Raw genomic sequence first — 20,980 nt, 5'->3', positions numbered from 1 at the left:
TAGGACTACCCCTTCAAAGAAACAAACAAAAATCAACTTCGAGCGGCCGATTTGGGGAAAATATGCTGAAAAGAAATTGGCCCTCCCCCTATTGGCAAAGGCTGGATCCCCCTGTAGACCATATCTCTTTTGAACGTTGTAAAAATTCCAAATTCTTGCTAAGGTCCTTTCAACACGAATAAAGGATGTTCTGGATGAAATAATTTCACCTGATCAAGTGGCCATGGAAAACGGGTGAAGCTATTAAGGTATATCATATCTCAGATAATAATATTTAGTTGCCATATTGATTTTTAAAAAGCTATCCATTGAGTTTCGCATGTATTTTTACCCCCCCAAAAAAAAAACAAAAAAAAACAAAAAAAATCGGTTTTGGTCTATCCTTTCGTATGATAGATTATGTACACTAACATCCTTAGTCGTGTTATGAAAGGAGGATACTCAACTACTTTAATTCAATGCCGATAGGGAAGTTAGACAATGAGATCCATTATCTCCCAATAGATGCATGCTATTTGAAATTATAATTTTTTTTTCCAATTTGGAGACAGGAGTAAAACAAGTTCTTTATGCCATGATATTACTCTTTTTGTTAAAAATCTTAAGCTCATTGAACCGTTCAAAAATAATTTTTTGTAAGTTTTGCAAGTGTATCTAGATTGTAAATGAATAAACTGAAGAAAAGACATATGTAATATTAGTAGGCAATGTTAATCAAGAAAAAAAAAACAGGGGCACCCCCTTTCGGAAAACTGAAATATTAGGGGTATATGAGCTAAGAAATTTAGGTTAAAAAAAGTATGAACTAATAAGAAATTGTGAGCAAAATTAAAAACTCCTTCTCATGGTAGAAACATAGAGACATACAAATTATTATTAAAAACTTTCATAAAGGCCCTACTTTATATTTATACCGCCTCAATTCAATTCCGCATTCGATATTTCAGGAACTTGAAAAAATAATGATCTCTGTTTTTTATGGAGAGAAAAAGACAAAGTTAAGCGAACCACGATCTTTCTTGACTATAAATAGGGGGGGGGGGACCTCAACATATTTTGAATAATTGTTTATCAAAGTTATTACTATTATTTTATTCGGCATAATCAAGCATAATCAATCAAACTATTATATATAGTTGTTGAAGATTACAGCACAGTTTAGAGAATCATGTGGGTTAAAAGATACTATTTGGGAATCAACATATGAAATGAAAATTGTATTTTGATTATTGTAGGCCTATAATATCGGGGGAAAATTCATTTCCTCTGTATATACGATCGCCATATTAAAAACATGGTTGGAGTCAGAAGAATACAAATATGTATCCAGGGTAAGACATATTGCAGATAACGGATAGTGAATTGAAAACAAATGCACATTTCAAAAGTAAAGGTCTCACTTCATGGAATATTATTACAGATAAAACATATATTTGAGGAAATCCCACTCAGTTGGAAAAAGATCATATTAAGGAAATAGCTCTGGAAGAAATTTGTATTCATTGTTTCTGGCAAAATTGTCAATAAGTTAACTCGTCTTAAAAAGAAAAGCCCTATATAATTCTAAATTACAAATTAGAAGTTAGAAGTCACTCCTGTATAATATAATAATAATAATAAACGGTTCTTGTATAGCACATATCACAATTATGAATAATGTCTCTATGCGCTTCCAAAGGACTTGGATATTATTACCCCAGCTGTAGCTTGGCAGCCGTAATTACTAAGATTACAGCGCACACGCATTTCAAGGCGGTATAAAAGAATCATTTAGTTAACCTATTTAGAGATATTGAAACATTTTTCGTAGGCCAAGAAAATGTACTTTGAATAGTAAGCTGAGCAGGGGCGTATAGGATCCTTCCAAAAAGGAGGGATAGGGGGGCACAATTTCCCGAGGAAAATTTGACAAGCAAGCTATAGCAAAAAAAAAAGTTCTCACTTAATTGTAGTTTACGATATATTCCCATTGACTCTATGACTAAAGAGGGGGGGGGGGCACACTTGTGTATATGAACGGTATATTTGTGTACATGTCTAACTTGACACCTCAATATATTTCATGCTTATATTTTCTCCAGTCCAACAATTTCACTATTCACTACGTTCTCCTTTTAGTTTACAAATTCCTAAAATGAACTCCAAGAAAGGATCAGCTCCACTGGTCCCATTATCTGGAATAGTCTCCCTATCAATATCCGTTCATGTTTTGCATTACGAGTATTAAAAAATAAGCTATATAAACATGATAAAAGCATATCTGTATACACCCTTCATATTTAAGCCCTTGGAAGTTGTTTGTCATATTGTTGTAAAGCGATTTGAGCATGATCCGCCGAGCACCCCTGATCCGCCACTGAAGCCGAGTGAATTTCGATTAAAAATGTTTCGGGATTATTTACACGAATCGGGATTTTTATTGTTTTGGTATGGTTTTCACTGATCTATAGGCCCTATGCTCCTTAAAAAAATAATGATTCGCTAAGAAGGGGACCTAAAGGACAAGGATTGATTATTTTTATTTTTTTGCGTGTGGGATATGTGCGGGTGTGGTTTATTCTATTTTCATTTCTTTGTTTTAATTCTGTATTTCTTAAATTTGTAATTTCAGTGAATTATATAAATGAATGGTCCAGTATACGTTGAATTGATTTAGAAATATATGTATATATAAAAAACAATTATTCTATACTGCACCTTGATGTATTTATATTTAGGCCAGTGAAGTTATGAAATTTATGAAGTCAGTTATTTATGTTTGTATTTCACTGTCAGGGGCCGCGGAACCGGGGGGCTGGGGGGCTTCAGCCCCCCACTTTTTTCCAAAACCGTGTACAAAAATGTAAAAATGACCATATGATTGTGATTTTTAGCATGGTCAGCCCCCCCCCCCCCCCACTTTTGGCTCAGCCCCCCCACTTTGAAAACCGTTAATCCGCGGCCCCTGACTATTGTTTGTAAATCTCACTGAAAGAAGCGATAAAAGGATAAATCAAAAACAAGTACCCATGGCCCATGCCTATGCGTCTTCTTTAAGTGATGACGTCATCATTTTTCCCCCGTATTTTACCATTTTCGATACAGTATTTCTGTTGAACTTGATGAACTCCACAATCCAAATTTGGGGATCGGTCCCACGGAAATTTCGAATGTATTTCCGTCTTCGGGAAAATGGTAGAATACAAAGAAAGGAAATTGATGACGTCAGACGTCATTCTCAGATATGAAGGCACTGATCAGGGCCTCGTCTTTCAAAGAGTTACGTTGATCCATAGAGATATATACTAATATGCGTTGATCCGATTAATTGTAACTCTATGGAAATCCATTAGTGTCATAATTTTTGCTGTAGAAAATTTGCACAATGTCCTAGTTGTAAACAAAGAGAAGCACAGTGAATTTTCAAGAAAACAATGAATGCATGAATATACATCATAGTTAGAAAATATTTTGAACAAACATGAAAAATACATATTGACGTTGCTGGCCGTCCATAGTTACGATTGATTCGATCAAATTCATTGTAAGTCTTTGTATTAAAGATGTATGGCTGGATGAAAGTAGGGGCGGGGTGAAGTGAAATAAATGAGCGCGGTGATTGGACGAGCAAATCGCGCCAGCCGTATACGCGTTATATACATATGCATGACTTTACTGAGCTAGCTAGCTGAGTGAGGATTGAGTAAGGTGCACTGGCCACTGCACTGCGGGGAAAAGTTATGTAAGTGACCATCTCTTCTCTATGTTTTTATTTTCAATTTTAGTGGGGGTGCATATGGAACTCTTACCAATGAGGAACTCCAATTCTAATACGAATGATGAATTTCGGATGCCTGGTCATGGACATGGTGTGGTCTGTGGGAGAATGAACTGGTGGTGGCGGTGCACTTGTCCGTTGTCCCACGCCTTCATTTCTGTGTCGGTAGACGGTAGATCTCGTTAATAATTGATCCAATCACCCACCGGGGGGGGGGGGGGGGGGGGGGGGAGCCATCATTCAATGAACATGGTTATGATATAAATTGTTCTCAGTTAGTACTCCATGTGTGGCAAAATAAGTTTGGGTGGCAATGTTTGGCTTATTTTCTCGTTTTCTTTGGAACAAATGCTTGATTGTTTGGCCTTATCTAGTCTTGAGGACGCAATGATGATGTTTTTTTTTATATATCATATGACAGTATATAAAAAAACATCATCATTGCGTCCTCAAGACTAGGCCTTATCCACTCACGTATTGCGAGGCATACTAGTAAATAATACTATTCCTCGCACTACGTCTACGAGCATGTTTACGCAGTGGATTTTCGAGTTGTCGGTCAACGTCGCTTCATAACGTGAATAATGTTAGCCGAAACTCTTTCCGCTACTCACCAGGGCTTTTTCTGGTGAAAAGAGTTTCATTTTTTTAAATATTTTTTATACAAAAAGTACATAAAAAAGAGAAAAATAGCTTACCCTGCCTCAGCCTGGAAAGTGGCTTCACATGTCTCTTCCACGGAAATTAAAAGAAGGCCATTGGTGTTGCTAATACAATTCACAACCTTAATTCAGCTTGTCGGTATTTTAAAAACTAGATTCTTGATTCATTGTATGCGCAATTCCCATGATAAAATATAGACACCGATAAATGCAATAACTTTAAAAACATACATCATTACGAGCCCAATGGAACGGCAGACATCTGCCTGTGTATAAACAGGAGGAAAAAAAATTAGAAAATATTAAAAAACTCCTCCGAAAGTTTGAAACGGCAGATATATCAGTCTAATACCAGGTTTTGAGAAGGTTTACGGTTCACCGTGTGTATAATATGAAGAAGGGAAGGAAATACAGGCAGAAAGATTGAAATGGAAAGATGAGAAAGGATGAAAAGAAGAAATTACATGTAGAAGTATTATTTTCGTGAAAGTGAGTAAAGTCCTGAGAAGGACTGTAAACCAGATGAGATGAGCTGAATATGGTTTGAGTAGTAGCAGGATGAAATGAGAGAGGTTACTCGATGTTACTATTTCCTTTCCCTTTTTCATACTACACATAAACTCCACCATGCAAACCTACAAGTGTGTTCTTGTTTTTGATTTGGACCTACGTGGCAATAGTAGGACGTGCAATTCACTTTCTCTGAAAAAATCAGGAAAATATCAGGAAAATTCTGTAAATTATACCAATACCGCGTTGTTAGTCTAAATTGTGCATTTGGAACATCGCTATATGGTCAAGTGACAGGGTAAGCGAACATTTGTGGGCTTTTTAAGCACTTCACACTTACTTTATGTCGCAGGTCGCACCTATATACGCACCGTACTAACATTCAAATTTCCCGCCCTTTTACCAAAGGCCAATCATGGCGACTGGGCCGGCGGCATCCGAGCCGGACCACACAATAACGAGTACGGATGAAGATAATATTTGGATGATACAAAGACCACGTCGAAAAAAAAGCACTTCGTACCAACCAGAAAAAAGAAAAAGAGAAAAGAGTGACGAGATTACAATTGAAAATATTAATCAAAATGCATCGTCAGACTCTGACTCGAATACATCATATCGTACTCCAGGTTTTACTTCGACCAAAAGATTGTCTGATTTCAAGCTATTTATAGCACCTATAGATAGACAGAAGAAATTGAATTTAAGGAATATTGATCCCTTAAAAGTTAAAAGAGCGATCAGAGACGTGAGTTCACAACCAGTAGAGTTTATCAAACCAATTAGCACTGGGTTGCTGGTAAAGTGTATCAACCTAAAGCAAATGAAATCCATCGCACAGATGCAAAACATTGGTAATATACCAGTAAAGGTCACGGAAAGTAGGTCGGGAATTAAAGGAGTGATATATGGTGTCCCAACTGAAACATCAGAAGAGGATATTCTTGAAGAATTGAGGGACCAGAAAGTGACAGCAGTAAAAAGAATAGTAAAGAAATATCAGAGAAACAAAAATGACAAAGAAAGAGAAGATGTTGATATCAATCAGCCTACTTTTATTCCCTTGAGGAGTGTGATTCTTACTTTTAGTCGGGCAGATCTCCCTCAGAATGTCAATCTAGGCTACCAGATGTTTATAGTAAAACCATATATCCCTCCTGTATTCAGATGTTTTAAGTGTCAAAGGTATGGTCACACTGCTGATATATGTAGATCTCAGATTAGATGTGTTAGATGTGGAGATCACCATAATTTTGATCAATGCCCAAAGAAATTGACACCAATATGTGCCAATTGTGGAGGTGAACACTCCGCTGCATTTAAAGGATGCCAGCAGGCAAAAAAAGCAAAAGAAGTACAAGAAATAAAGATAATAAGAAAGCTAACATATGCTGAAGCATCCCAGGTCTGGAAAACACAAAGTGAAAAAAGGGTCACACAGACAGTCACTGAAGATGCTAAAGAATGTTCCCAATCAGTACCTAAGTTAAGAGAAAAAACCAACTTAACAGATGACCAGAGTAAAGTTACAAATACACAGGTAGAAACAGTTTCAAGTGAACTACCTATGGAGACTAACCTCCCTGTCGACACCCAACAAAGGGATACGCCACTGTCTGCAGTTAAAGACCAGGCTACCAGGTCAGCCGGTACATCGGCAAAGAACACCACACCTAATTTCATAAGTCTAGCTAGTGATGAGCAAATTGTTGTTTTTATATGTCAATTGATTATGTCATTAACTGAAGGGAGAGAAGAAGAAGAAATAAATGCTTTAATTTTAACCGCTGCAAGAAGATTGCGGCAACAAAAAAAGGAAATCATAACTCAACAACGCAGGAACTAACGCTTTCCTTGCCCTACTTTCCATTCTTCAATGGAATTCTCAGGGCTTATTAGGGCACGGACAAGAGCTACTTAATCATCTAAAAATAAATAAAGAATATGATTTAATTTGTGTTCAAGAAACGTGGTTTTATGATAATAGTTCACTTTGTATTCCAAATTATACATGCCTCCCAAGAAATAGGGAAGGTCAACGAAGAGGGGGTTGTGCAATATATATTCATGATAGGATTAAGTACGAAGATCCAATCAATGATTCAAGTCTAGAATTACAACATGTGAACATATATGTCACCAATAAAAAAATATCTATCATCAACTTTTATAATCCATGCAAAAAATTAAACGAATCAATTCTAAACACATTGTTGAAGAATGTTAATGAAACAGATAACCTAATAATCTTAGGTGATTTCAACGCTCATAGTACCCTCTGGGGCAGTGACAAAACCGACAGAAATGGACAAGCCATTGAGCAATTTATATATGAGAATAACTTAATAGTATTGAATGATAAAACAGGAACTAGACTTGATCCTTGTACTGGAAAGCTTTCGTGCTTAGATCTATGTATGTCCTCCCCATCACTGGCCGGTAAGGCGATATGGAAGGTTATGGAAGATTCCTTTGGGAGCGATCATTTTCCAATTATTATACAAATAACACTTGGAAAGAAAGGTAAAAATCATGAAAATCTAAGTAATCAGGCCAAAGATAACATGCCTCATGAACATATTTCTTTCAAGAATGTTAACTGGCCCATATTTGCATACAAATGTGAAAATATCATAAAAAATGAAATAATTAAATCTGAAGATGGTATTAAGAACATTTTTTATTCATTTATGGAACGCTTGAAGGAATGTATTCATGAAGCAGTCCCGAAAAAAAGAAAGACGGGGAAAAATCCTGTCCCATGGTGGAACAAGGAATGTACTGAAAAGATTAAAGAAAGAAATAGAATAAGAAACCACCTATCAAGAAAAATCACACTTGATAGAATTAACGAATACAAAAAAAAGAAGGCAGAAGCCCAACGAGTTCTCCGGAAAGCGGAAAGAGAATATTGGCAAGCTTTTTGCAGAAGACTAGACAGATTCATGCCAGAGACAAAGATATGGTCATGTATAAAACGTTTAAATGGTGTACCTGTCAAAAAATCACAAAATATGCCTATTTTGATTGAGAAAGGTAAAGCCATTACGTCCTTAACAGAGAGAGTAGAGATTTTTGGAACTTATTTCCAATCCTTAGGACAAAAAAATAAAGATTCCAATAAAACATTAACCAAGGAAGTACAAAATTCTTTCTACCAAAATGAACATGTTATTAATGAACCTTTCTCGATGAATGAATTTGAGAAAGCAGTTATATCTAGTAAATTTGCTGCTCCAGGAAAAGATAATATTCCATACATTGTATACGAAAATATGCCAAAAAGCACAAAAGAAATTATGTTGACCATTATTAATAGAATATGGGAATCCGGGGATATCCCGAGTTCTCTAAAACACTCAATTTTAGTACCAATCTTGAAATCTGGTAAGGACTCAAAAAATGTTATCTCCTATAGACCAATATCACTTACATCTTGTTTTGCCAAAGTTATAGAGCGTATGATAAAAGACAGATTGCAATGGTACATGGATAAAAATAACTTATTGCCTAATTTCATCAGTGGTTTTAGAAAAGGTCGTAGTACTACTGACAATATTGTTTTATTAGAAAATGACATTCAAAAATCTATCAATTGCAGTGAGCACACTCTTGCAGTATTTTTGGATGTCGAAAAGGCTTATGACAGTCTTTGGATTGATGGATTACTGTACAAACTCACTCAATGTGGTATAGGAGGAAAAATGTTACATTTTTTAGAAAATTATCTAACAGAACGTACCTTTCAGGTAAGAGTTACAAATACTGAATCCAGAACATTTCAAATCCATAACGGACTCCCCCAGGGGAGTGTTCTGAGTCCCCTTCTATATAATGTCATGATGAGAGATATTCCAATTGATCCTGAAGTGACATTATCCATATATGCTGATGATTGTGCAGTATGGTTTTCTGGAAAAAATGTAGAGAATATTAGATTAAGGATACAAACTTATCTAGATGTATTATGTACCTGGTTTAAAGACTGGGGCTTCAATTTTTCTATTGAGAAGACTGTTCCGGTATTTTTTACTAAGCTTTCAAACGTTACCCCTCCAACAATCAAGTTTGAAGGGAGTATACTCACTTATAAAAATAATCACCGTTTCCTTGGAATGATATTTGATAGTAAATTGTCTTGGCATCCCCATATAGAGAACGTAGTTTCAAGAAGTAAAAGGAAATTAAATATATTGCGAAGTTTAACAGGAACTAAATGGGGAAGTTCATCTAAGTCCTTACTTATGGTTTACAGGGCAATTATTAGATCAATTTTTGATTATGGTTGTCAAGCTTATGATAGTGCTCCAGTAACTACAAAAAAATTGTTAGACTCGGTGCAATATCAGGCACTCAGAATATGTGCTGGTGGGCTGCCATTAACATCGTTAGTTTCACTGCAGGTGGAAATGGGAGAACCCCCTTTAGATTTAAGAAGGCAAATGTTATCAAGCAAGTATAGACAAAATATAGAAAGACATAATAATCACCCATTAATAACACGAATCAAACCATGCTGGCAGTTCGATTATCTTAAAGGTAAGAATGTTAGTAAACCGTTTGGTTACAGGCTCCAATCCAAGATAGGAAAAGAAATTAGTATCGAAAATATTATTTCTCCATCCTTTCCACCTTGGTTATTTTGTCCACCAGTTGTATCTACTGAATTGAGATCACAAATTAAGAAATCGGATCATCCAATACAATTACAACAATTGAGTTTGGAATTGATACATACAAAATGGTCACACCAACTCCATATATACACTGATGGATCCAAAGCCCCTGAAAAGGGGATTAGCTCAGCTGCTTTTTATGTACCTTATTTTTCCTGTTACCAAGGCAAAAGACTATCGAATTTCACGTCCTCCTATAGGGCTGAATTAATTGCGATTGTTCTCGCACTGGAATGGATAGAATATTTAGATATATATACAGGTGTTGTTATTTTCAGTGATTCATTAAGTGCACTTTTATCTTTACAGAATCGGAAAGACGATCCTATCATTACAGAAATTCTAACTATTAGTACAAGACTCAAATATAAAGGTATAGAGGTATACCTGGAGTGGATCCCTGGTCACTGTGGAATAAAAGGAAATGAAATAGCAGACTCCTGCGCAAAAAAAGCTTTATCAAACAAAATAGAAATTCATAATCAAATAACATTATCAGAAATTATGCAACTTATTTCAAAAAGTTGTAAGATAATTTGGCAAGAAAGATGGAATAAAACTAACTCAGCACTGAAAGAATTGCAACCATCAGTGCTATCCACATATAAATGTAATCTAGGAAGACAGGAAACTGTACTCCATCGTCTCCGTTTTGGAGTCGCTGGTCTTAACCAAGATCTACTAAGATTAGGGATCCATCCAACAGGGTTTTGTGATAGATGTCCTGAGGTAGAAACTGTCAGACATTATCTTTTACATTGTCCAAAATATATAATTGAAAGATCAATGCTCCTTGTAGAATTGAATGAATCACAGCCAGGACAAATAATGGAGTATTTAAAAAAAGATGACCCAGGGATACAGAAAGCATTTTTACGTTTCGTTTCAAGAACGAAACGTTTTAGTAAGGAGTGATGTACTATTTTAATATTGTATTGTCTATAAGAAATATGAATGGATATGCTTGTACAAGTCTAATGTGAAAAGAAGAAAAAATATATATATATACATAATAATGTATGATATAATATATACAATATGATATATTCTGCACATATAACTAACAAAGCCCACAAGTGTTTTCGCCTTGTTGTTGTTGTTGTTTAAAAAAAAGAAACAAATTATTTTAATGTTTAACCCATCTGTAAGCACAGGTACACTAGCGCCCCCTCGTCTATGCATGGGTGACCTAGGCATTTATGTCCGAAAAATCGGCACAATGTACCGTGCTGACCGGTATGATTGCATCTTTGAAAGGGCAGGGCAAGCGCAACTAGTTGGAACTGAGCTGAAGATAGCGGTTTGTTTTTGGTGAAGTTTTGTTTATATGCCATTTTGACAAGAGTTACTGCAAACTTTTGTACATATCATAATTATCCTCTTTCATATCAGAAGGATACAAAAAAAATATTTTATATATGTATACATCATATTGGTAATAATATTATTATGTGAGAAGTGAGATTTTTTATTAATAATGTCAATGGCGACAATAGTCAAATATGACTAATCGCCACTCAAACAAACATAAGAAGAAGAAGAAGTCATCTTCAGGAGAATGAGCAAAGTTTAACGGACAGGTGCATGGAGCACCAATCCGCAGGGGATAACCCCTGAATCCCTGCACCTTTTGAGAAAGGCGAGGTGGTTGATAAATCTGGCTTCCTTGATCCTGTTTCTGCTGAAGTCTTCCGGTATGCTGGAATATTTTTGGAAGAAGGTCCATCATTGATGATGAACTGCAATGATTTTTCTGAAAGTATTAGTTTTAATTGCCCCCTTATTTTAAAGCTAAATGACAGGAGTTGCAGTAAAATACAGATATCGTGAGAAAGTCTGTAAAACCAAGGTTAAGTATTACTATATCATCGTGGATCTAGATCTGGTACAGTTACATAAACTGAACTTTGTGAAATCATAATATCTAAGCTTAAAAACGATCACACTGAAGATCGCCAACACAGATAGGCACACGTGGGACAGTGTATTATTATTGCTGGAATAAAGACCCGACGGAAGTGACAGAATCCGCGCTTATTTTGCTTATTTCTCAGCAATTACACAATTTCTTCCAGAATCCTTTGGCACATATTTTTTATTCATACAAACAGACACTTTGGTGATCATTATATTAAATTCTGTAAAAAGTCATTTTGAGATCGTCCCCACAACTTGAATTTATCTTTAACAAAATAACAAAAGGATTGTGCATATGAAAAATTTGGACAAAGTAAAAAAAAATGCTAATGGTCTGAATTAAGATTGTGAATTTGATTAGCACTATCATACATCTCATAATCTCTACAGTCAAATCTCATCAAAACCATTAACCAAACAAAGTGATTTCAATTTTAATCAATTTCTTCAAAACTCAAAATAAAATGTATTTCATTACAGTCATTACATAGTTTATTCGGTCTTTATAGACAGATTTACGGCAAACATTTCTTCTGTTATGAAGCAATGTTTGCCGACTTTTTGAAAATCAGCAGTCACAAGACATTCACTGTACGGATTTCGTCTTCATACAAACCTTGCATTAGTGTGAGTGCTAGTGGGGTACCATCTGTCAAAGTCAGAAATTGTTGAATAAATCCCCCAAAAGCATGGTTGTTTTTTTCTATAAAGACATTAAAGATCCAGACCAAAGCTAGTCTGCTGTGCAAACCTTCATTCGAGTTAAGGATCTGATTGTGCAGCCTTTAATGCCTTGTGTACATACTGAAGGACCTCTCTCAACTAGTCTTTGCATGGATACCCAGTTATTGATCAGTTTCAATCAGGGTCTGTGCCTGCAGACTAGACTGAAGCTATTGATTTTAAGTGAAATTGACAGATTGGAATTGTAAGCACATAGTACAACATTGTAAGTTAAATGCATATTAACCGCTTGATAATTAATAAGTTTCAACAATTGACAATATGCTTTAATTGAGTTTTCTTTCTTAACCATATTAACAGCCTGAATGATGTCAGGAGGGTCGTAATTCCATAGAAAGATTAGATTATTTTTTTATTTCCAGATTATGAATTTAATTTCTTTTTTCAATTTGCAGAGGAAAATGGCATTGACAATTATTTTGATAATAATAATTATCTTTTTTGATATTTTTAAAAACTTTTGGAGCCAAATGCTGAATTAGAATTGGGAAATTGGGTCACATAAACAGGAAATAAAAATATGGCAAAAATGTAGATTTTGTTAATTCAAGCTTGCACGAAAATATCTGTGCAATTATTTATTAATTTTGCTGGTTTAAATGGATTTATATAAATGCTGTTTATGATCGCAAAAGGGTCCTTAATGAAATTCATTAAAAACACTTCTAAATTCTATGTTTCTAAGAAATTTCAAAATGAATATTTTCAACCAAAATTAGCATGGTACATGTACTAGCCATTTAAAATGAATTAAAGTCAAAAACATAATTTCATACACTTACATGTATTTGGATAATTATAAATAATATTTTGAAAATTGTACAGTCTTGTAGTTTACTTCTGGCTCAATTCACATGTATATTTTGTGCCAATCTGAATCATGCATTCGATGGCTGAGATTTGAAGGAGGGGAGGGCCAAATTACCCCCCCCCCCCATGTAAAAATCTGTTCTGAAATAACAGAGTTAGAATAGGGTAAAATGAATATTGTTACCTCAATTGCCCCCCCCCCCCCCCTTGTAGGCTTAGGGTCACTGTTTGCATATATTCTGATGATAAGGTTTTTGTAGGATAAAGACCTTTGAACCATATGATGATAACATCATAAGGCAAAGGCAGTCACATCATGGTCACAGTACAAACCCACATTGATTCTTTGATTCATTAGATGATCAGGAGCGATTGCGTAGGGTGAGTTATTAGGGAAAATAAAAAAAGCTAATATGCATGTTTTATGACCTATTCCTAACCCACATTGGGCATACATATATGAAGAGATAAACGTCTGGCAGACTTATGGAGGATTTGGAGTTGATAGTTTCTGCTTTTGTGTGAACATGCATTCCTAGACACTGTATCACAACTTTACATTGATAGGGCTAGGGTACAACATCAGATTACAATCTATTAATAGTTTAGCTTCTTACACACTTCAGTGATGTACCAGGTAATTCTCTTGTTGATTTTAAGGTTCATTTTGTGTACAAGCTGTTCCAAGGTGCTCTTGTGACTTAACTCTTCTTCACTTGGTAAAGATTGTTCTTGATATTAATGAAACTATCAAGCTACTCCTTTTTTGTTGTCTATTGAATGCAGTAATCTTTGCAGAGTTTAGTCACACTATACTAAGTATAGTACTAGTTTGGATTGCCTTCATATATGATTTTCATTTGATCCATAAATCATTGCTATAATGTAGAACGAAAGTCGCAACAACCTGATGAATTATTAATCCTCATATTCAGAACATATAATAATATTTGTATCATGTAAAACACACATTCATTTAAGGTTATCATAACTTTAATAGTAAAACAATGATGATTCTACTACCTGTTTGAAAGCACAAAGGACGTGAAAGGGCATGTAGAATTTCTGCAGAATCGTGTTTGAAAAAAGGTTGAATAAACGAAATGGTGATTTGTAATATGATTCTATGATGTCATTGTATCGGCCTGCTTCTGTGTTCATGCCAAACTGCGCGTTGCCAGTGGTATTTTTCGCTTTAGCTTCACACAGTAGCCATATACGAGTATTGAAAATTGATGTGTGTCATTTGGGATTCAATATGATGAAATGATATGTGTACATGTAGGTAGGTGATTAACTTAATATGTATGACATGATGGAAGAAGGTTAGTTTTCTTGTGATTGGTGAGTTGGCTTGTCCTCCATTGTTCAGGCATGGTGGGACCGGGACTGTCCTGTGGGTGTTTCATAAAGCTGTTCGTAAAGTTACGAACGACTGGAACATGTTCTTAGGTTATAACTCAATTGCATAGAGATATCACTTAGCATAAGAAAGGATCACCAGTCATGCATAAAGTCATTTGTATCTTACGAACAGCTTTATGAAACATTCACACAACTGACTAATCACATTACTTCCTTGCTTGGTACGGAGAAGCAACTTTTCAAAATAGTGGTCAGAATTTGTGTGAAATGACCCTTCATCATCCTGACTTCCTAAAGTAAATCTTAGTAAATCTTATTTTATTATTGTTTCTAGACAAGATGGCTTCCAACACGAACCACCCGTTCAACCCACCGAGTCTCTTCGTGAAGGACTACATCCCTAACTCTATGACCACAGGGACCATACTGAGCATTGCATTACCAGGCTTTGCCATCATCTTGATCACAGTATGGCTGATGACTGCCAAGGATTTCCACGGACGTCCCATTCCCGTGGGTCAGAGGGCTATGTTGGCTTGGTTTGGTCTATGTGGGATGATACACTGTATCCTAGAAGGTTATTTCAGTGTTTTCTACCAGACTATCCCCAGCAAGACCGACTTCTTGGGCCAGATCTGTAAGTTTTCAGCTTTAAATTTTGTAGTAAATTATTTTCAGTCACTTTCGCAGAGCTTGTTTTAGCTGGGTTCAAATGAAGAAGTATCAAAACTGTTTTAAAAGCAAGTATATTCATAGTGTAGGCCTAATGTTATCTAAACTTATGCTTTGATTTATAATGATGGTTCACTATTGCCTTGTATAAGTTTGATATGCAAGTGTTCAGACATGTTATATTTATTTTAATAAATGCTTATTAATCTTCAGTGTATACATGTATTTCTTATTCTTCATCCCCTTAACCATAGTTTTTTCAGGCCACAAAGCCAACACATTTAGCTTAGGTTAGCCTGGACTTCTGCATAATTTATTTCCCTATTGTGGTATAAATTTATCTAATTGCTTCACTGAACTATATTTTGATCCTTTCAGGGAAGGAATATGGGAAAGGAGACAGTCGTTATGTTATGTAAGTATTCATTTATACGTTTCCCTTATTTTCTGGCTTATGATCAGATCATTTGAAGTCCAAATATGATGGAGGGAGGGGGGGGGGCAGGTCTGACATCTACAATGCACAAAGGGGTCATTGTTGCATTCAAGAGCTCTAGACAACTTACATTAATTACTCAAGAGCTACCAAAGCCATGGTCTCATGGACACCATTGTGATTGGCCTCAGTCACTCAGTGCCCCCTCTCATTGGCATTGGAGTTTTGTATGCCTTCTCTTTATTCTACTATATATGGTGTAATGATAATTTATAGTATGTAACTGGGCCCCAAAGACATACCAGCTTGTTCCTGAAAAAAATGTTCTGGGTGTGTGATCATCATTTAACCCTTGAATGTGTACCAAGTTTATTATTATTATTTTATTTATTTATTTATTATTATTATTATTATTATATATATATATATATATTTTTTTTTTTTTGGGGGGGGGAAATTGAATGAATGCTTTTTACTGATTTTACACTACAGTGAGCATATATCATTATATCAAGACGTTTTCTTGAGCTGATGCTACTGATTGTGGCAGTTCAGTTTTCAACATTAAAAAGAATATCAGTGAACTTGGATAGCAATAAAATGACGAACATCATTCTCACTTTATTTATCATGTATTCTCTTTTTTTTTCGTTTTCAGCGGTGATAACTGCACTGTATGTGTAGAATCAGTTACCGCCTGGCTTGAAGGACCAGCTTGTTTCCTCATCATTCTTGCTTACCTTAGACGATCTCCAAGCAGATATCTCCTTCAGCTCTTGGTTTCCACTGGCCAGCTATATGGTATGAATTACTGCACCTCTTACTTTAAATGCACCAGTTGATTAATTTGTTATCATTGTTATTTATGTGTTGTTTTTCCAGCTTTTTTCATCAATTGTTGTTATTTATGCTTATTCATGTGTTATTCCTTGCAGTTCTAAGAAATATTAGTATACTGTGAAGGAAGCTTAAAATATTATTTTATAAAATATTGCAATTGAAAAAGGATTCTTAAATTTTTAAATTTTTGTATATTATTGTTTTTATCTTTATGTATTTCAATTTTAAAAGTAATTTGCATTATCCACGACCACTATCCAGGGGTAAAAGAATTTCAACAAGGAAATGCAAAGTAAATGATAGGCCTTCTGAATATTATGTATCACAACAAATTTTCAATTTGTGGGATATTTCAATATTGAAATGAAAATCTAACCATAAAGTGAACTGACAACTTTATTACTGTCACAATCTTCAGAGCCCCATCCCCTTCAAGAATTTCGTTACATTTCACCCTTTCTCTCTTTTGGGGGGAATGGGAAAAGGATTTTTTGATAATTGTCAATTGTGTTGAAAATAAAATGTCCTTTCTTTCCGTTGTTTATATTTTCCTGAAAATTCAGGTACGATCATTTTCTTCATGACGGAGTACCGCGATGGTCTCGCTCATTGCAAGTATGGTGATCCTCTCTACTTCTGGGTATATTTCATTTCCTTCAACGTTCCTTGGGTTATTATCCCCATCATTAACATCATTCATTGCTTTGGTCATCTCTCTGCTGCTCAAGCCAGCTTGGACCAATCCTCTCAACAGTCAACTAAAAAAGCACCAGGCAACAAAAAGAAAAAGTACTAGCGCCACACGGAGATGAATTTGTGCTTTTTGCTCAGGGCCAATATTCTCAAGAGTTTTATCTTTTTTGTTTTAGTTGTTATGACAGTAAAAAATGAGCGGTGCATCAGCGGTTTATTTCCAATTTGTCTAATGCCAATTCTTCCAATTGCCAACTCGTCTACCATCAGTTCGTCCACTCACCACATGGTCAACTTTCGTTCAGTCTAATGCCATTTCGTCTAATAACCAGTCGGTCCAATGGCCATTTAGTCCATATACCATTTGGTCAAATTGGACTAAGTGTTAGATTTTGCAAAATGAATGAAAATGAAATGGATATTAGACCAACTGGTTATGAGACGAAATGGTCTTAGACGAAATGGTGATTAGACGAAGTGATGATTGTACCAAATGGTTGTTAGACGAAATGTTGATGGACGAAATGGCGTTAGACTAAATGAAAGTAGACCATGTGGTGAGTGGACGAGTTGGCAATTTACCTGTGCATCATCATAACCCACATTTTTTTGCATGCTGGTCAGTGGGGATGAATTTGTTCCATTCAAAATTGATTTAAGGAGTGTCTGGGAAACATGGTTTAGCTATCAAATGAAGGTAGATAACTTGAAGGATGAATGTTTGAGAATACTGGCCCAGGGTGTTTATAGCAGGTACTCTGTCAACAAGTGCTTCAGTTTGAATTCCTACGTGTCTTCAAAGTATGTCTTGAATGAAATCACAATGAACCCTAAATCTGAAAAATGAGTTTAATTCCCGATATTGCGCCAAATGTCCCTTCATAGATAATTATCATTCGGTAACATCGAGTCCTACCCGAATGAACACCACACTATTTCCCTTCATGTTAAATATAGTTCAGGTTCCTATCTGTCTACAAGCTTGGATCAGATACTACACTGAAAATGAAGCATGGAGCATTTGTTGTTAGACCATGGACCTACTACAACGTGTAGTAGGTCCATGGTTAGAGCAACTGTTAAAAAAATGTTGAAACAATCATTCAGCTTTCAGTTCTCTTGTATTGAATAAAAGAAAAACTTTTTTAAAATCACAATGGGAGTCAAGGACTAAAACTGGAATATTGATATTGGTAATTATGATAAGGTATACATTTTATTTTGATTTTTAATGACCAAAATGTGCTGGATATGCCTTCAATATCTGAATTGACAATGTTATGGAATGAGTAAATACGAATAAGAGAATTGATTAAGTTTTAATCATGAAAAAATCAGGTAGTATAAGCTGGATTCTTAAATCATATTTTTCTGTAATTTTTAATATTTGCTGTGTCAAGTTTGATTCTGTATTGTAGTTAGGAAGGATTTCATTGTGAAAAAACTTTGGAACACATCTCCATAAATTAACCTCATAGAAAATAAAAACTATGCACATACATGCAGAATCAGGTTGGAAAGTAGAGTATCAATGAGCTACATGTATATAAATATCCATAAGGATAGCTTAGATATTCAGTTGTAGTATGAATGCAGGAAGACCAGAGATTTAAGATGGTTAAAAGGAAATATGCTCATGGTGCTTATACAGGGTACATGATGTCTTTTCAAATACTTGTTGTTGACACACGTTAATACAAAAATCTACATGTATACAAGTTTACCATTTTTGCTACATAGAAAGCACATGAACTATTTCTACAAGTACAGTTTCTGAGTAATGCTATTGGGTTGCAAAAAATTAACTGAGATGGTGCTGATGTAATGAGTAGAATTGATGTGTTTTAACTACTAATTCTTGATAGTCTACCATTCTGAAAATATTACTTTGTTCATGGATCTAAAGAAATGATCAAGGAATAGCAAAAATATCTTGTAAAGCAATAGCTCCATATTTCCTTTGAAGGTTCAACTTCCAAACATCTTTTTAACTGCAAACATGATGAGCTATGGTAATCTGACTGTCCGTGTACATGTTCTATGCATTTTACTTTTTGGCCCTGTTTGGGTTGTCATGTGCAATCTTTATTGTAGTTAGGTTGCGATGATTTTACTACGTTGCAATAACAGTAATCAATATCTCAACATTTTGCTTTCTAAATGTGAAGACATTAGCTTGCAATGTTGGCAGTTTATCCATGGAGATCTGTTATATCTCTGTGGTTTATCATAACATGTATACATGCAATTTTCAGGTAAATTGCTTTCCTGTGCAAAGATCGATGTTGATCTTGTTGATATTTTGAGGATAGGACTTTCAATTTTGTAATTTCATTCCCATCATGCAATGTGTGAACTATATGTGTCAATTGTACATAGATTCTTGCTGTTTTGTGTGTAGGTTGTGAATTGATTGTAGACTCTTTTACATTGCAAGTCTGATAATCTCATTGAATCTGTATGCCATAAGATTGTAAAGGATAAACAGCTCTAGGGTCAAAGGTCATGCTCTCTTAGAATATCCTTTTTCTATATCTGATGGTGAGCAAGCAATAAAGTGGTCCACTTCAAACTGGGGGTTTTTTTGGTTATCATTTTTATAAAAAAAAAAGATACACTTGACTTCATTTTTGGTCCCAAATGGGAACGTTATTAGAAACAGAATCCAATAAAATGACAAGATGTGCCATTTGAGTTTCGAGGGAAATGTGTAATTGCTGAGAAAGAAGTAAAATGAGTTTGACATTTCAGCAAGATGGGTCTTTGTCCAATCTATACTAGTACTCTGTCACGCATGTGCTCATCTGTGTTAGGGGTTTTTCAGTCTGATCATTTATTTGTGATGTCACAAAGTTAGGTTTATGTTATTGTATACTAGATTCAGATTTAAAATGATGTAGTAACAAATCAACACTTAACCTTGATTTTAAAGATTTTCACATGAAATAATTTTTTGCTGCATATTCTTTTTTAGCTTAAAGCCCCCAAGCCAAAATATAAATGTGCAGTATTGAATCTTTATCATTAGTTTGAAGATTCCATGCCATCCGAATCCTACCTGATTCTTATTGATGCATATTGCTGAATACAACCCATGTTACAATTTAAGAATCAAACTATGTTTCATAGATAAAAAAAGATTATGAAAATATTTTCCTATTTGCGAAGCTCCACCCCCAAAAAGAGAGCTCAGACGTCATTCTCTCTGTGACATCATCAGTCGATCGTTCTTTCAGCCGATTGTTATTGACCTAACAAAGGAAAAGTGGTTTGTAGCTTGCCAGAGCAAAACACCTTTTAACAGTCTCGGCATCTGCTGCCGCACCCTCACCAGAAAATAAAAGTATGTGACTTTATAGTCGGCATGTACTGAGCTGTGATCAGTTGCCTAACATTGTCTACTGTAAAAATGTTAGTGATGCTGATTCGGATAACAGAGGAAATGAGATCTGGGGAGCGTTTCATCAATATTTTTGTCCGACAAGTAGTCAGATCTGACATCTTTCATTGATTCTGATTGGATGAGAAGCGCTGTAACTATGGTAACTGTCGGATAAAAGGGAACTTGTCAGATAAAACGTCTGACATGTCCTTTCATGAAACGCTCCCCAGAGCTCTCCTTTGCAGGGGTGGGGCTTAGCAAGAAGGAAAATATTCTATTAAAAACCGTTTAACAAACCCACAAAACATGCCTGGATTCTTAAATCGAATACGAGTTTCATTTTATAGCAATATGCATCAGTAGGAATCAACTTTGATTTGGATAGCATGGATCCTTCAATTTGAATGAATTTTAAGTTTTGATACTTGCTCTGATCAGGTTTTAATTGATTTTGTGCTGTGATGATTTGATTTGAGAAATAAGAAGTAATCATTGCTGTTTACAAAGTTGTTTGTT

At 35.2% G+C, this 20,980-nt stretch overlaps 1 protein-coding gene and 1 long non-coding RNA gene across 7 annotated transcripts; one reads left to right on the top strand and one right to left on the bottom strand.

Annotated features, from left to right (window-relative positions):
• The first annotated feature begins 3,600 nt into the window (after positions 1 to 3,600).
• On the top strand, positions 3,601 to 20,970 carry LOC129257748 (3-beta-hydroxysteroid-Delta(8),Delta(7)-isomerase-like). Of its 6 annotated transcripts, none has more exons than XM_064096495.1 (6): positions 3,659 to 3,721; positions 9,915 to 9,978; positions 14,776 to 15,078; positions 15,492 to 15,528; positions 16,208 to 16,350; positions 16,953 to 20,970. In XM_064096495.1, exons 3-6 carry the CDS (start codon positions 14,781 to 14,783, stop codon positions 17,183 to 17,185), a joined length of 711 nt encoding a protein of 236 aa, XP_063952565.1. In that variant the 5' UTR covers positions 3,659 to 3,721; positions 9,915 to 9,978; positions 14,776 to 14,780; the 3' UTR covers positions 17,186 to 20,970. The 6 variants fall into 6 exon arrangements, 5 of the variants coding, with proteins under 5 accessions (XP_063952563.1, XP_063952565.1, XP_063952562.1 ...); XR_010292953.1 differs by lacking the exons at positions 3,659 to 3,721; positions 9,915 to 9,978 and adding an exon at positions 13,350 to 13,457 and having other exon boundaries at positions 16,953 to 17,991; positions 18,142 to 20,970; XM_064096493.1 differs by lacking the exon at positions 9,915 to 9,978 and having other exon boundaries at positions 3,601 to 3,721.
• LOC135153539 (uncharacterized) lies at positions 8,672 to 9,836 on the bottom strand. Its single transcript, XR_010292954.1, has 2 exons — positions 9,751 to 9,836; positions 8,672 to 8,841 (listed from the first exon to the last, which is right to left on the bottom strand). It is a non-coding gene; the product is annotated as an uncharacterized LOC135153539 (long non-coding RNA).
• Positions 20,971 to 20,980: the final 10 nt, after the last annotated feature.

The sequence above is a fragment of the Lytechinus pictus genome, chromosome 3 (genome assembly GCF_037042905.1).
Source record: "Lytechinus pictus isolate F3 Inbred chromosome 3, Lp3.0, whole genome shotgun sequence".
In the NCBI taxonomy this organism is placed as follows: domain Eukaryota; kingdom Metazoa; phylum Echinodermata; class Echinoidea; order Temnopleuroida; family Toxopneustidae; genus Lytechinus; species Lytechinus pictus.
This window is presented reverse-complemented; position numbering and strand designations above follow the sequence as displayed.